General features: G+C 38.5%; 2 protein-coding genes across 12 annotated transcripts in view; both read left to right on the top strand.

Annotated features, from left to right (window-relative positions):
* grk4 (G protein-coupled receptor kinase 4) overlaps positions 1-9,582 on the top strand; it is a 65,860-nt gene extending 56,278 nt beyond the window's left edge. The window contains exons 10-16 of one of the 3 annotated variants that reach the window (XM_015389007.1): positions 1,105-1,142; positions 1,548-1,637; positions 1,733-1,941; positions 5,038-5,175; positions 5,866-6,003; positions 6,160-6,291; positions 8,705-9,582. In XM_015389007.1, the coding sequence (XP_015244493.1) occupies positions 1,105-1,142; positions 1,548-1,637; positions 1,733-1,941; positions 5,038-5,175; positions 5,866-6,003; positions 6,160-6,291; positions 8,705-8,761 (802 nt within the window). In that variant the 3' untranslated portion in view covers positions 8,762-9,582. Of the gene's footprint in view, positions 1-1,104; positions 1,143-1,547; positions 1,638-1,732; positions 1,942-5,037; positions 5,176-5,865; positions 6,004-6,159; positions 6,338-8,704 lie in introns of all 3 variants that reach the window. The other 2 variants (XM_015389010.1, XM_015389008.1) reach the window with 2 other exon arrangements.
* A 4,665-nt stretch (positions 9,583-14,247) lies between these two features.
* Positions 14,248-17,486, top strand: part of htt (huntingtin) — a 48,668-nt gene continuing 45,429 nt past the window's right edge. For all 9 annotated transcript variants that reach the window (XM_015389011.1, XM_015389016.1, XM_015389012.1 and 6 more), the window contains exons 1-3: positions 14,248-14,611; positions 15,344-15,427; positions 17,228-17,348. In XM_015389011.1, the coding sequence (XP_015244497.1) occupies positions 14,514-14,611; positions 15,344-15,427; positions 17,228-17,348 (303 nt within the window). In that variant the 5' untranslated portion in view covers positions 14,248-14,513. The remainder of the gene's footprint in view (positions 14,612-15,343; positions 15,428-17,227; positions 17,349-17,486) is intronic.

Raw genomic sequence — 17,486 nt, forward strand, 5'->3', positions numbered from 1 at the left:
GGCCTGGTTACCGATCCAAGCTCGGACCGGTCTGGGCCTGGATCGGTTTTTCAAGGGTAGTGTAAATGGGGCTATTGGGTACTATGCCAGCGAATGCTTAGACCCAGAATTTTTTGCCAGTGGGAAGGGAGCCAAAGGCCTATTGTTAGCTGGTCAACCCATGTTTGAAAAATATGCCTAAATGCAGTATTTTCAAGCCGGTTTCTGATCCCTGGTTTGGTTTGATCATAGCAGATTTATTTTAAGGATATATCACAGATGCTGTTAAAAATACTTCCTTAAACAGGCTGTTAGTTATGTAAATCAGAACAGAAGCAAAGCCTGAATACTGAGTGAGAGAGCAAGCATGGTAAAGAAGGGTTTAATAAACTCAAAACAGGCAAAATGATGTGCAGTTAAAGTTGTCCTTAGTAATGACATTAGCAGTTAGCATGGTTTGCTTTGTTAGGGTTGATATGACCTTCAGTCTCCTTGGTGTATCCTTGAAGGATGAAGACACAAAGGTGTTTTAAATCTGGACCTAGAGGAAAGTCTTGCTTTTGTTTTAGAAGCCAGATTTAAAGCTACATGACTTTAAACATTTACCTTTTCTGCTCCCTCTCAGCCAATTCAGTTTTGTTGCATATAGTATAAATGCTTAATTGTCCCCAAGTGGCATATTTTTCCATTCAACAAATGAACGTAGGAACGGTTCATTTGTTGAATGGAAATTTCTGACTGGCTGAAAAATCCTCCTATTTGAGTCAACAGGGGGTTTCTTTGTGTATCTCAGAAAGCACTGCTTTGAATTTTAATTCTTGAACAGCCATTAGAGTTTCTAAAAAAAAAAATAAAATGAATGAATTGTACTTTGAATAGAATTTTGAACAGAAGATTTTTATCGCAACAAATGTTAGTACAGAAAAAGGTGAGATATCACTTTGTACACTGTAGGGTAGATTTCCCAAACATCTCCCTCCGCTCTCAATCGGCTCCTCTGTTGAAGATCAAAGCTGTATTTATAGTGCGTTATTTCATCCCTCTTCTTGTTATGCTTTTACTCTTTTGAGAAGTTGTCTGTCACTAATTTTAGAAGCAGTTTGTAATTTGTTCTGCTTTTTGCAGAGATTTGAAGCCAGAAAACATCCTTCTGGATGATCGTGGTATGTGTTTTTTTTTTTTTCTTTAGTTCCTACCTAATTGATTTTCAGTACAGAATGTGCTTCTTCTTGTCCTTCATTTTTCATTTTTGAAATTTTGCCTACAATGTCCAAATCAAACAAGCTGCACAGTGTAGCTCCCTGTTTTCATTGGCTGCAGAGGCACTGTTTTAAGCTTGCTTAACTCTCCCCTTTCAGTCATTCCTACATCTTCATTAATTTACTCACATCCATCTTGATGTAAGAAAATATCCACCTTTCTTTCAACCTTATTTTCCCACAACATATTTCATGCCTGATTGGAACCTGAGCGCGTGCATGTTTCTGCAGAAATTATGATCCGTTTCTGTTGAATTCCTGCCATTGAAATGATTCACATGGGATAATGGCTTTATTGCTTTTGCTCAGGGCACATTCGGATCTCCGATTTGGGCCTTGCTGTTCAAATCCCTGAGGGGGAGACGATACGAGGGAGAGTGGGCACAGTTGGATACATGGGTAAGATCACCTCCTTTCATCTCTTCTCTCCTTTGTTTTTAGACATTCTGTGAATCACACCTTGAAATAATCTTTACTGCTGGTCCACTCTTTAGCTCCTGAGGTGATCCAGAACGAGAGCTACAACTTCAGCCCAGACTGGTGGGGACTGGGCTGTCTGATTTTTGAGATGATCCAGGGCCAGTCGCCCTTCCGGAGACGCAAGGAGCGGGTCAAGCGGGAGGAGGTGGACAGACGAGTGCGCGAGGACCAGGAGGAGTACTCGGATAAGTTCTCGGAGCAGGCGAAGGACATCTGCAGGCAGGTGAGGATGAAGAAACGGAAAGGTTGTGAGAATAGGACAGAAGTAAGGCACCGGTAGCAGCCAGAGAGCTAAAAAAACTGAATGATCTCAAGAGGGGGGGAGAGCTGACATATCAACTTTATGAATATTTACTTTGCAAAAATCCCTTTTTTCTTTTAGGAGAAATGAAGTGGTGCTAAAGTTTGCATAAATTACTGACCAAACTCTATTATACAAAAATAAAAAATAAAAAAATCACTTTAACAGTCAGAGACAAAGGGCTGTTTACTGTTGCTATTTTTTTCTTTGACTTTATATGGTTGTGTTATTTAACAATTTTTAAGAGGGAGCCATTCAGCCTGTGTTTCTATGAGCGGTGGGGCTAATGGGACATTTTTTAACATAGTGGAACATTTTGACCCATGGTTCAGCATTTTTAAAGTCTCCCCAGTGAGAGAAGTTAGACAGGCAGAGGGGAGAAAGGTCTCGAACAAGAAATGGGTAGAAGGTAAATATGGAAAAGGAGAGGGAGGGGTACCAGACGCCACATGGATCGGGACTTCTGCACTCAGAGATAGAGGAATCAGCTGAGGAGGCTAGAGCAGTGCTCCCCAACCAGGAGTAATCGTACCCCTAGTGGTCCACACATGCATTCCAAGGGGATACATGAAATAATTTTATTTCAGGTGTCTTAATGAAAACAGAGTAAAACTAATAAAGTCAGTCTGACTATAATGCATGTTCTTTATTTTATTCCCAATTCATCAAGTTTAAATGTTATTACCCAAAGGAGCTCCAGTTTTATAAACACGTTTATGATCGGATTTTATTTTGTATTTATTTCGATTCCTTACTAACTTCCAGGCAAGATATTTATGTTTTTTTTTTTTTATTTGACATGGAAAGTATAAAATTATAAAATAAAAAAAAAGGATTAATTTCTGACAGGGGAATTTTATACATTTTTATAAAAAACATAAAATAGGATAAAAGACAAAAAATTTGATTAAGAAATAAAAAATAAAAAAAACTCCGTCCTTGAAGATTCAGTAAACTGTCGAATAGTAAAAAAAACCTTCTTTATCTCTCAGTTCTGCTTCTCACAGAGTCAGTGTGAAAATTGTCCTTATTTCAGTTATTGTACATTCTACTTTAGGACAATCATCAATACTTTTGACTGGGAGGGGAACTCTTGGTACAAAAAAAAAAATCAAAAAGGTACACACAGTAGTGGACTACCTTAAAAAGAAGGGGATGGGTTTTTTTTCTTTTTTTTTTTTTTTAAAGTATAAATAGCAAATTGAAACAGCTGAAATAATCAAAATCTGAAAAAACTGCTTGCAAATTCAAATACTTAGCCTGAAAATGAAATAGGCCTGTGTAAAATCTAATAATTTTACTCACCTTTACAATATTCATTTAGAGCAGGGGTGTCAAAGTGGTTCCAGAAAGGGCCATGTGGCTGCGGGTTTTCATTCCAACCAAGCAATTGCACACCAGCCTCCAGTCATCTCATCAACTAAGTTTAGTATTAACCTGATGACTTGACGATTGACTGGAGTCTGGTGTGCTATTGCTTGGTTGGAAAGAAAACCTGCAGCCACACGGCCTTTTCTGGAACCAGTTTGACACCTGTAATTTAGAGTATTTATTTTATAAAATAGACCGTTTTTTTTAGAACAGGTCCGCGGAACTATATTGACCGTTGATCGGATGACAGGTATTCTGCCAGTCACATAGGGACCTTTATGACCTCTGGCCAGATATTAACATCACATTTGACAGATTTAGCAGAATTAAGATAATAATCTTAACACGTGTTTTAAATTGCTTAATTAAAATGCACTTTTAAAACCTTCGATTCTCTCCTCCGGGTTTTATCTGTTGTGCCCAGAATTAAGCGCGCATCGCCCTGGACTTGCGCCCATTGATGAGAAAATGGATTGAAGTATGAATAAAAAGGGAAATTTTAAACATATTCTTAATGTTGTATTGAGACACGTTTCAGTTGATGTGCTTCAGTCGGTGTGTGATGAATAAATTCTCTGCTCAGTGGATGCCAATTCCCCATTTTCCTATCAACACCATTCTAGATCATTTTTGACACTTTATTTATTAAACTTAGAACCTGCTGAAGATTCCCTCCCCTCCTTATTTTCACATTCCCTCAAACCTGGTCAGAACACCGTCACCTGCTCCACTGGTTTCGCCACTGAGGTTGAAAATGAATCGTGTGTGCCCTCTGGGACACCGTAACTTTATCAGGCTAGTCATAAGCGCACAGCCTGCCAAATGTTAAAAGGGCAATATTATTGCCATTACTGTTAATATATAGTAGACATTTACACATTCAGTAATAAAATGTCACAGGGGATGGTATGGGGTTATGGTGTTTAAGAAGGAGGATTATTTATGTATCTATTTTATTTATTTATTTTTTGTTTTTATGGCATTAGTGGGTTGTTTTTTTTTTCAACAGTAGGCTGGTATGGGAGAGGGGGAGAGACATGTGAGAAGGACCAAGGGTACATGGGTTGTGTGTGCTAACCGCTGCGCCACCTGCACGCCCAGGGTGATGATTTTTACGATTTTTTTTAAGAAGGGGGATGCCATCCCCCCCTCATCCCCCCTCAACTAAGTACTGGGTACACAAGTCAAAAAAAAGTTTGGGAAACACTGGGCTAGACGAATCTGCTCTTAAACTTGGTGTTGTTTGGCCAGTAGACCTAAAGATGGAAATAATTGGATATTATTCTGGTGAATTCTTGATTAATTAGCTGACAAGCTGGGCTTTATCAATATAAACTTGGGATTGATTAGAACTAATAAACTAAATCAATAATGAAACTATTGGATTGGCACCTTAGAGCGTGGCCTTGTGTTATCTGCACTACAAAAGGGAATGCACCCATAATATGTCACTTTCTGTGTTTTAATTTTTATCTTCGAAAGAAAAACACTTTCTAACATTTTCCTTATTGCCCCCCCCCCCCCAAAAAAAAAGAAAAAAACAACAGGAAGCCAGGCAATATCTCATTTGCCCCACCCTCCCTAAGATCTTTTGAAGGTTCAGTTATTTGAATCTTTTTTTTCTTTCTTCCTCCTGCTGGGTTTCAGCTCCTGGTCAAGGACCCCAAGGAGCGGCTGGGTTGTCGGGGTTGCGGGGCCACGGAGGTCAAGCAGCACCCCATCTTCAGAAGCATAAACTTCAAACGGCTGGAGGCCAACATGCTGGACCCTCCCTTCATACCAGATGTAAGAGCGATGGACGCACACATGACACATGAGGCGCAGTCCCTATGCAGGAAATGCCATTGTCAGGAGGAAATGAGTTTATCATGGCAGACCGTGGCTGTGGTGTAATTTTAGTTTAACAGCTCGGTTTATATGAAATCCTCAGTAATCAGAGCAGTAGAGCATTTTGTTGTTGTTGAAATCTAGAATGTTGCTCTCTTTTTGATATGGATGGATCAAAACATTGTGTACAGTGGCTTTGATTGGAAAAATGTTGCCTCTGTCAACTGATAAAAGCATGTTTCAATTTAAAGACTTGCCACAGATTCTGAATTGGATTTAGGTCTGAACTTTAACTAGGCCATTTCAATAAATGGGTGTGATCTGCTTCATCCAGGGTATTTTCTCCTGTCTCTGCTGAAGAGCATCCCCACAGCATAATGCTGCCACCACTACGTTCTTAATGGAGGTCGGCATAACTAGTTGATATTTAGGTTGTTGCTGGTAGTTCACACACAACTTTACATTTCTGTCTCATCTAGCAAGGACAGCTCCCCAAACGTTTGCTGTCTCACATAGCTTGTAGTAAACAGATATCTTATGGTTTAGCTTTTACTTGTTACTTAAATGATCAGAAGATTTCAAAGATTGTGTAGTTCCTGGTCTCTTATGTCCTTTTCTCCTCCTGATGTCTCTCTGTCTCCCTCTCAGCCTCGAGCCGTCTACTGTAAAGACGTTCTGGACATCGAGCAGTTCTCTACTGTCAAAGGAGTGAACCTTGACCCTACCGATGATGACTTCTACTCTAAGTTTGTCACAGGCAGTGTCTCCATCCCGTGGCAGAACGAGGTACTGCACACTAAAGTGACGTCATTATCCAAGTTCCCCAGTAATGACCTCACACAGGAATGTCTGGTAGCTGCAGAACACCGAGTAATACCCGGAGTGTGGAAGTAAAGCCCATCTTTACAGATATGTTGAGGAGTTTGTTATCTTTGCTTCCAGATGATTGAGATGGAGTGCTTCAAAGAAATCAACATCTATGAGACCGATGGGATGCTGTGCTCAGACCTGGACGTGAATCGGCCCAACCCTCCTCCGAAGCGGGGGTTCTTCTACCGCCTGTTCAGAAGAGAGGCAAGTGCTAGTGCTCCGGCAACTGTCCGAGGGGGTGGGGGCTAAGGTACTTCCTCTTTTCCTGCTTTCTGGCTTCCTTTTTTTCCCAATCCCACAGGCGTTGTCCAAACTCAGCATGTGAAAGGACATTGCTTCACATGGAATCTGAGGGGTTTGTTAATACATTCCTGTGAGTTTGTAAGAAAAAGGCTTAGTCACTTTTCTTAGTAATTGTCTCTGGGGTTTCTAGATGCTACTTTAGATGCTTTCTAGTATTTCTAGCTTTATCACTCTGCTGGGAACTAGACCAGTAGAATACATGTTTAGAATGATGACTCTTGTTTGTCAGTGATCAACTTCTGCCTTGCCAAGTAATCATACCCTAACAACCTCTTCACATTGTGGCACATTGAAAGAACAAACTTTAGTAAACTTTGATCTTATTTTTTTCAGTGTGAAATGAAAGGAAAATGACTATATTTTATAACTATACTTTTTCAGCCATCTTTACTCTGATATCCCAAAATAAAATGCAGCAAATCCAACTCCCTTCACCTAACTAGTAAACAGAGTTCAGATGTGTGTAACTTAACCTTACGGAGCAGAGGTTCCCCAAATGTTCAGCTTCTGACCTGCAAACTCCTAAATAAGTCAACTCTAGACCCAAACTATTGGTGTGCAAATGTTTCTACAAAACCAATTAACATCAGGTGTAAAAATATTAGAGGCAAAACCACCAAATGTAGTTGGTTTATCCTTTCATCAATGATAATTCTGTAATTCTTTTTAAAATATCAATGTGTTAAAGAACATTGGTCAACAAACGGCATCAAGAAAACCAAGGAACACAGCAGAAAGGTCAAGGTTGAAGTTATACAGAGGTTTAAAGATTAGGGCACAATTGTAAACCTACCAATAGTCCAAACTGACAGGAAGAGAAAAAGACTAAGAGGTGGGACCCATGCAAATGTGGAAAAGGTTATGTGCCTACCATAGTATAGCAGAAACTAGACCTCGACGATGAACGGTGATGGCAGCATCATTCTGTGGGGTTGTTGTTCTATAGCGAATGCTGGTGTGGGAGGATTACCTTGAAGCATTACAGGGCCCATATTTATATATATGTTTATAGCCAGAGCTGAGCTAGTCTAGAGCAAAGCATAATGGTTAGAGTGACCACATGTACACATTATGGATCGAACTTTGAGTTCTACCTTTACAGATGCTTTCCATCCAATTTGACTGAACTTGAGCCATTTAGCTGAGAAGAAGAATGGGCTGAAATATCAGTCTGTAGATGGAAAAAGTAGACACACATTGTAGATTCATTTTTCAGTTTTTATTTGTAGAAACTTTGAAAACAATGTATTATTTCTTTTCCCTCCACAATCATCTAATTCCATGTTGGTCTGTCAATTCAATTCAGTTTATTTTTATAGCGCCAATTCACAACACGCTTCATCTCAAGGCACTTTACAACTCATCCAGATCATACAGGTCAGATTAGTTCAAAGTTTTCTATCTAAGGAAAACCAGTTGATTGCATTGACTCATTGATTTGAAGGCAATCCCTCACACCAAGCATGCTCGTAGCAACAGTGGAGAGGAAAAACTCCCTTTTAACAGCAGAGCCAGGCTCAGTGTGAGCAGCCATCTGCTAAGGAAGACTGGGGTTGAAGGAGACAGAAGCAGACATACCCCCACCCCCATACAGGGGACCAGAACATCTCACCTGTTCAGCCAGGCCAACAATCCCCCCTTACGGCCCCTCTTTCAGAGACATAGACCAGTATCGGGCATTACGGGCTATCAAAGAACCCAAATGACTGCTCATTCCTAAGGGACGGACCCATTGGTCCGGTTCAGTTTGCATGTTTTCTGAACCAAAACAAGGCTTTGTTTTTGGTCCACTATATAAAGCCTTGAACTCATCGCTTTTTCTGATAATTGGAATTGAAAAAGATTGGGAAGCGAAATGTCTTCAAACTTGGAAACAAAGTCCAGTGTTTTTTTTGGGAAGCAGGCATATAGAAAGAAGCACATAAGATTATAAAAAAATGCAACTTGACAAACGGGGACACTGTTTAAGGTGAATGAATAATTTTGCTAAGAAAATACTTTTATTAAGTTTTGCCTTCTTTTCTAAACTAATGAACCATCTCTGACTCCCTTCCTCCTGTTTATTAACACCTAAGGGTTTGCCTTATGGTTTCCTCTCTGTTGTTCAAAATGTCAGTGCCAATTCTTTTTCTACATCCTTTTAAGCAACACATTATCCTTTCTATAAAACAATCCCATTACCTGCTCTTTGTATGGAGTTTGGATGGAAACCTTGTTTCATAGGAAACTAGCAATCATCTCCCGTCCATGTTCGAGTTTGGTGATAAAACTGTTAGTCACGGTGCATGGTGGGCTTGTTTTTGGCTGTTCCCAGGTCTGTCTAAAGAGCGGTTACAGTGACGAAGAGACTGAAGAGCCCTCACGACTTTAAACCACTCCGTCCCCTTCGCCCACGCCCCTCTGCCGCAGAGCTTCACCACAACCTCCAACCGAGCGCGAGAATCTTAGGAACTCAGTGAATGTCAACCTGTATTTATGAGCTGTATTAAAAGTGTATTATAGCTAAAGAAAAAAAAAAGTATGACTTTAAAGATTTTGTACATTTGTACTTGAATTTATGTCTAGATGTATATTTTCACTAAAGGTTGTATTGTACAAAAAGCCATAAAAGTACCACTTGAATGCATACATTGCCTTTTTATTTTCTTTTGATTTTATGGATAATGTTCATTAGGTGTGTATTGTTTTTTTTTTTCTTTTCTGAAGAACAGAACCATTAGTCTTTTTATTTTTCACAATGTAGCATAAGGCCTTTTTTAATGTACTGTGCTGTATGTTTGCCATTAACTTGGATTTTTTTTTTTTTGCGCATTAGCTCCACTTTTTTTTACTAAGCTAACTCTTAGCCGCTATAAATTGATCTCAATCTAAACCCAAGAATTAGAGTTGGAACTGAATCTAGTTTTGTTTTTATTTTTTCACCATTAAAGCCCCGATGCTTGATCTGTTTTGCAAAGAGCCGTGGGTCATTTGAAAACATGGGAACTAGATGGACGTGTGCAGCACCGTGCCCGGGTGTCTCAGACACAGCTTGTATTTACTGTATGTGTTTATGTCTGGAAATCTGCGCATCAGTGAAACGCAGAGCAAACGCCTAATTCCACAAACTCTTAAAAATCATAGTTTTTGTGATGCACATGCCTTTTTAACAGGAATACACCTGCTAGTTACATATCTGTTACTTTGTTTTTTTGCCCCCTCCCCTTTTTATTTAAATTCTAACTTTTCTCATCCTTTTCTTTTCAAATGAATCAAAGTGGAAACACTTTTCATAAAAATCTTAGTAATTTGCTGCCCTTTAGTTTTGGAATACCAGAAAGCCTCCAAGTTTCATTTGTAAAAACCTTAAAGAAAACGTGTTTAGTTCTGCTGCTAGTTTCATTTATAGCTCAAAGAAAGATTTTGATTAAAAGTATTTTTGATTTTTTGACGTCTTTGATTCATACTGTAAGTCAGTGCTTTAAGTGTTAGTGATTAAGCATTTTGCTCGTTGTTGATAGCACAATACTTTACATTTGCTGCATATCACTCAAGACTGTTTGTAACGAAGATATCATCATTTAAGTGAACTAATCCCAAGTTAAACAGTTCTTCCCTTATCATGTGCTTCTCAACCGAGGGATATAATAAGTGTTAAAATATTTTTCTCATTAAATCTACTTCTAATGGGGCTATATTAAAATTCACAATTATGATGCATGGATCGCATAGATAGGATTCTGAATCCAACTCTAAATTTTTTGCACTCTGATGGTCACTGATTTCTGAAGATGAATTCATGTTGAATCAGAAGCTTTGGCTCTCTGTCCTGCAGAGAACTGCAGCCTTCAGAATTTCTTTTTAGGTGCTTTTTCTGCATATATTCTTTTTATATTATATAAAGGCTCGCGGGGAAATATGCTGAAGTATGGTCCTTGACCACAATTTCTCCCATTTCAACCATCTCAATTGTTGCATTTTAAGGTGAGTGCTAATGTTAGTTCCATCTCATCAGACTCCTTTCTCCTGAAACTGCAATTTAACTGCAAACTTTCTTCAGCAGTAGAGTCTGACAGAGAGCGTGTTGTCGAGTTTAGTGCCTATTGTTTGAGTGGAAAATCTTCCTGATTATTCCAGGTTTATCAGAAGCTCTCAGCCAGGGATTCTTGTTTTTGGAAAACTTCAGATCTTTGTCAGAAATCTTGCAAAGAGAACCTGTTTTAGTGAAATATTGATCCCCCCTTCTTCTGGAAATTGGGCCGACGCATTATTCATTGAAAGGTTTGAAAGTCTGGGTGTTTTGCAAAGCACTCATCGGGCTGTTTTATTTAAACCTTAATTAACCGTTTGTGCAAAACAGTCATGAAAAATCTAAACCACCTGATATTATTTTGCAGGATTTCTTTCTTCATTTTCTGATTTGATTGATTTATGTTTAAATTATTTGACTTGTTACCAGACTCTAACAATGCCATTAACCCCATTAGAAATGGATTTACTAGATCAATAATTTGGACTTTATTCCTCCCCCTTCATTTGAACAACTTGAGAAGCTAACCAATTGAAAGATTTTTTCCTCCCTTACGCTTCCTTTTATTTTCATTAGATTTTGCCTTAGAGGTGGATGCTATTTAACCCCTCCTCCCTCTCTTCAGAAAAACATCTGTTTTAATGCTGTGAATACCCTCACCTCAACATGATGGCTGCACGCATGTGTATATTTCACGGTTCTCTAATGCAGCTTTGCTCAACTTTGTGAATTAGACTTCATTAGCTCTACTTCTGTACAGCTCAGCAACTTTAAAGAGAAATTAGAATTCTTGTGAAAGCAGTCTGTATTCAGTCAGTGCAGTATGTCGAAATGATTTTTGATCTTGAACATCTCCAAAGTCCCATCCAGATTTCAAGGCATTTAGTCCCCAGTTTGATCAAGCAATGTGTCTCAAATATGTCCATTTTCTTTCTTTTTTATCTAAAAATCAGATATGAGCATCCTGTAGTTTTCTGCTTACTATTACCTGTATTTGTGTTTTGGTTTTCTTTTTTTTTATATGCACATTTTGAAGCTTGTTTCATTTGTGTAGATTACAGATTTTAGCCTCCAAACAAATTTGTAAATTCTTTATTGCTAACGTGTAACTAAAGCTCCAAGGGGGAAAACGTCACTGCTTCCGTCACTCATGCCTGTTTTTGCTCCTAAGGCATTTCCTTCAGTCCATAAAGGAGTGAAGACGCTCCGCCCGATCCATTGCACTATACTATATGTTTTGACAATGACTTTTGGAAGTGTCTTTAATCGATAATGATACCAAAATCAACTCTCTCCAGATTAACATTTTTTTTTTTTTTAAACAAAAAAATGTTTTCCAGGATAAACCAACAGCCTTTATTAAATGTGCCAATTACCAAGTTAGTTTCCGATATCCTGCCTTCTTAGTTTGACCTCATTGACTTCCCAGCCACTGAAATATCTTCATTCACATATTGAAAAAAAATCATTAAAAACTAACCTAAGTTAAACTGTTTTGAATGTCCGCACTAAGTGCATTGTAATGCCTGTTTTTAAAAAGAAGACATAAGTTTTATTACTCAAGCATGTAACAATTTGTATTACTTCAGGATCCTTACATATGTAAATGATGACACTCTTGTGCCAACAAATCTCGCTGGTTATCAGAGAACGACTTTGTAAATGGTGGGGGTGACCGGCGCAGTTGGCCTGCTTTGGATAACAGATGTTCTGGGTTTTTTCCGTACCTTTCCATCAGAGCGCTGATGTTTGTGTCAAAACTGGAACGGGACTCGCCGGCAAACGCCTAGAAAGTGGGGAAATCACTTGAATTAGTGTATAGGTAACATACCTGTAAAAATACAGATCTGCTAAATTCTCTGTGGGGAAAAGAAACATGGGTAAATCTCTATATCTACAGTGAAAATAGGGTGAACAAATGTGTTTTTTTTGGGGGGTATTCAAACAGGGAGTTGATTTTTATCTTTTATTTTTCATGTTCATTCTGTACAGTCATGCCATTCAACCACTGCAGTCATTGTTAATTCTTGTACAAGTTGTATCACTGGTTGTTGTACCATACCTGACATTTGTAATTAAGAAATAATACACTGCCATTTGTATTAAAAGGAGGTGTCCTGACGTGTTTTTCTTTCGTTAATTTGTGTTTGGGAATGAAAGGCAAAGGAGGAAAAACATTTTCTTGAATGTTGCAGAGCCAACAGAAACAAAACATATATTAAACCTGTGAGGTGGGTCACTTTAAGGTGTGCAAAAGGAATAGCAAATAAATGTTTGAGCTAAAGACACAAAGCAGCCCACTGCAGCAATGGTGAAAACCAATAAACCAACAATTCCGGCGATTACATTGCTAAATATGACTGAAATTGCTCAAACTAGGTTGAAGTCCGTAGACCTCATTGCATAATTTGGAATTGATAGAAGCATTTCTCATTGATTTTCATTTCTTTCTACATTGTAGATATAATGGAGAATATATCAAAGCAAATAGGCAAAAGTACGGAGAATTCTGTAGAAAATAAAGAAAAAAATTAGAAACCCAGCATATCTTTATTAATTCCAGATACCTGCCTTTGATTTGAGGACTACTTGAACAGCCCTGGTGTCCTTTCCTTAGCGGGTAGTCATCTGAAATAGGTTTCCAACAATTATAGGTAGTTTGTCATAACATTCTTATTTATATATATGTCATGTTATTTACACAAAATCTATCATATAAAAGATGGACCAGTCTGCACGAATGAAGAAGCTGAAACAATAGGTAATAAAAATAAAAACAGTAGATGGCAACAAAAGGCTTTCACTTTGCTCCTTGGTATGTGTGAATTGAAACATATATTCAAAGGTGTTACAGTAACAGATTTTAGGTTGGTCTCCAGGATGCAGCTTATAGATCTCTCTCCATTCTGTTATGGCAAAAGAGTGTCTGGGATCCCAATAACCATAAAAAAATACCAACTGGTTACATACTGGGTGGTAATGGAGTTGCTGTCTGCAGTTAAGCCCGTTCATGATGACTTTGTGGGTGCTAACTACAACGCTCCTGTACCAAAATGGAAACTTTCAAGCACAGCTGAAATTCACAGTTTTTTTTATGAATAAAATGGGGTCAGAATAAAGGAAGTTAGCTTAAAAGTAATATGTTTGGATCAGTCAGGTGAATGTTTCAGACCCCAAAGCACCATATCAACAGATTGGCATGGAGGTGGTAGCATCATATTGAGTCCCTGTTTCTTATGTATAGTAAAGAAACTTCAATTAAGATCAACAGCTAGACTATTCAAAAAAAAAAAAATGTTAAAAGTCAGGTCTGTAGAGGAATTAACCCATTCAAATTTCCTATTGTGTAATATGTTTATATAATTTCCATAGTCATACCATTATTGTCTGCAAAATCACCACTGGTTTGGTTCCAACTTGATGAGAGATCTGTTTAAATGTAATTGATGGGCGTATCTAAGACTATAATTCTGAGCTTTGTATGCATTGAGAAAATAATAAAATTAAAACTCAACACTATTTCTACAATTCCTCAAGGTTTTTTTTTTAGGATCTCAATTTTTTTGGTGTATGTAAACGTTTGAGTGCTTTAATTGCATTTCTTAGGAGTATCTCTATAGTGAAATATATTCACTTAAAAAAACTAATATGCGTGACTCAGAAAAATCACAGTTCTAGTTTTGCGAAACAACCCTCTGATTTTAACGGTCCCGTGACAGCAACAATAACAACATGAGGGAAAGCAGCTCAGTAGCTCATTGGCTCTCTAATCAATCATGTAAGGCATAGCCGCGCTCTGATTGGTCTACGACCATTAAGTCCCGCCCCTCCTCTGCAAGCTGTCACCACTTCCTGGTGTGACTGCTGGGAAGAACGCAGTCCTGCATCAAAGATGGCAAATTCTCAACACACATTTGGTTCTTTTATGGTTAAAATCTTGGACTAATAATCAACAATTGGTCAGAAGAGAAAGTTGAAGGCGGGTGGTTGCTGTCGTCGCGCTACACACCTCCTGCTCTCTGAGCGCTAATTTGTCCCACCATAGTGCTAGCTGGTTAGCGCAAATAGTAAATATTAGCTTCTCGGGCGAGCTTGCTCATTGTGGATTGCTAAAATGGCCACAATGGAGAAGCTAATGAAGGCTTTTGAGTCTCTGAAGACTTTTCAGCAGCAGCAGGGACCACCGACTGCAGAGGAGCTCGTTCAGAAACAGTAAGTGTTTGATTTTGAAGCTAATCACTGACACCACTGGCTCCAGTTAGCTTAGCCCGCTAGCGACGTCACTCTTTCCATCTAAATAGTTCAGATTTACAACACAGCACCGACTACCCGTATACATTGTTTAATTGGATATACTTTTTCTGGTACATTTTTTTGTAGTTTTAGGGGAACTTGTTATTTTCATGGTATAATAAGCACATGTGTTATTTGGCTAACGCTTAAGCCGATTCCCTGACCCTCAGGCACCTGTGAGGGGCCACAAGGATCAATTTGAAGCATCTGGTGCTTTAAACTATAGGAATATTTTGGTTTTCTTGCTGAAAGTGAGTGAAAATCTTCATATTACACCTGTAGATCTACGGAGCTTCATAAAATGGGGCAGGTTCATTCATTGCGATGATTATTTTCTTCTCATCTTCTGTTGAACACATCTTAAAAGGATACTTTGATAACAATGTTAGTCATTTTTAAAGAGATCTACACTTTAGAGCACTGTACCCTGATGCAGTGTGCAGATGAGGTTTACAGCTAGTTCTCTGCTTTTTTAATGGATTTTTTTTTTTACAGATACACAAGTATTTATTCAGAAATGTAGGAGCCTAAATTACAGCTATAAAAAATTTCTGGATATCTGAAAATCACGAACTCTCAGAGATTTTATTGCATAATGTTAAAAACCTTCTCTGTCTGCTTTTGTTGACTCTTTTTCTGCTACTTTTACAGGAAAAAGGAGCAAGCAGCAACAAAAAAGGACCGAGTGACCCACTGCCTAACCATATGTGAAAACATTGTGGCTCAGTCATTAAGGTAGGCCCCCATAACGGAACCTAAATACATCCTAGTTGGTAGAATCTCTTATTTTCTTCTGAGCAGGAAATCTTACAACAGGTTTCTCAGAACTAATGTCGTTAGATTAAAGGATAAAATACACCAGACACATCAGAGAAAAAGGCGCAGCTAAGCAGCATGCTGGTTTTGTTTTGATCTGTCAAGGTAATACACTAGAACAGAGGTCTTCAACAAGGGGTCTATGGAGGTACTGCATGGGGGTCACAAAAGTTTTGGTTGATTAGACTTTTTTTTTTTTTTTATATTTCCACCCTGCAAATTTTTCCACTAATTGAAATGTTTTTAAATCCACATTAGGATGAATTCAACACACTGTAGTAATCAGATAAATGGAGGCAGAAGATATCTTTCAGTCATAGTCAGTGACACACAGGGGCTCTTTCAAGCTGGGCACCGTTTCATTCACAACACCTGTTCCATCAACCAGGAATCAGAATCAGAGAGGCTTTAATAAACCCAGAGCGAAATTACTTTGGTTACTTTACTCCATCTGTAATAGACTGACAATAGGAGCAGTTTGATATAACACAAATTCATACCATATATATTAGGGGTGGAACGGTTCACAAAATCCACGGTTCGGTTCGGTTCACGGTTTCGTGGTCACGGTTTTCGGTTTGATATATGTTGATTGTTAGCCTGACAGGTTGGTCGTGTTGCTATTAGCATAAACAAAACGTGTTGCACAATGCTTGCACACTGTTTTTAACCACAACTTTCTTTCTGCCGTCATCGTAGGTCACTCTAAATGCAAATTGGTCCCATACAGCAGACCTATAAAGTGCTGCTGGTGCGTCTTCCAACTCCTGTTCTTTCCCACTTGCCATACCCACACAATTTTCCACAACAACATATTTTTTTCTGCTACACCCGGCTATGTTGCTTCGCTTCTTCTTCTTGTTTACAACTGGTGGTTGGCCTTGGTTGCAGTACCGCCACCTTCTGCTCTGGAGTGTACACGCTTTGCCTATGAGAAAAAGGAGCAGCTCATGAACCGAACGCAACACACGAGAATCAAACGGAACGGTTCGGACGGTTTACATAAACCATTCCATCCCTAATATATATATAATTAGGGGGTCCCCGCCGCGTCTCGCCATCAGGTTAGGAGTCCTTGGCCTTGAAAACGTTACAGACCCCTGCACTACAACATAATATGTGCATTCAGGATGCATATTTATTGCAGGTTGCATCTTAGGCCAATGATCTAATTTCAGACTCTTGTGTAGCAAAGAACAAACAGGAAAATGACATCAAGTATCAAATCAATTAGTAGTTGTTGGTAGTTTTGACAATCTAACAAGCTAACAAACTACAATTTGCTATTTCTAATCAGACGGTCAAGACACAGAGTGGATCAAAACATTGGCTCTATATCTGGTAATTTAATAAATTGCCTATGATAGAGGTATCGATGTCCAGATACCTCCTGTACCAGACTTCCCCCTAGCTCTTATAACTATTGGGACTCGCTAACCTTAATCTGTCATGATTGATTTGAGACGCCAAATTAGTTTTTGAAGAGCAATCGGTGAAAAAAAGTTGTAATATAAAGTCTTTAAAAAAAAACAAAAAGAAAAACAAATTGAACAGTTAAATTAACTGATATACATGACAAAGACAGGCTAAAATGTCTGATTCATATTACCAGTTATGAGTGAAAGGAATGGAAGCAGCTTCTAATAATCACTGTCAGTTAACTTGTTCTAGTCTTCAGTGTTGATTCCTCATTGTTTGTTTCCTTGGACCTGTAAACAGAACATCCCCAGAGTTTCAGAAACTGCTCGGGATCGCCATGGAGATGTTTCTTCTCTGCAGTGATGACAGTGAATCAGATGTCCGTATGGTGGCTGATGAGTGCCTGAATAAAATCATCAAAGTGAGTATTATTTAGTTATCTGTCAGTGCTCCCTTAAAAAGGTCATATTAGGCAAATTCCAACTTATTGCTGTGAGATATATATATATATATATATATATATATATATATATATATATAAAGATTTGGGCGGAATATT

The sequence above is a fragment of the Cyprinodon variegatus genome, unplaced genomic scaffold, assembly GCF_000732505.1.
Source record: "Cyprinodon variegatus isolate N-32 unplaced genomic scaffold, C_variegatus-1.0 Scaffold445, whole genome shotgun sequence".
Classification (NCBI taxonomy): domain Eukaryota; kingdom Metazoa; phylum Chordata; class Actinopteri; order Cyprinodontiformes; family Cyprinodontidae; genus Cyprinodon; species Cyprinodon variegatus.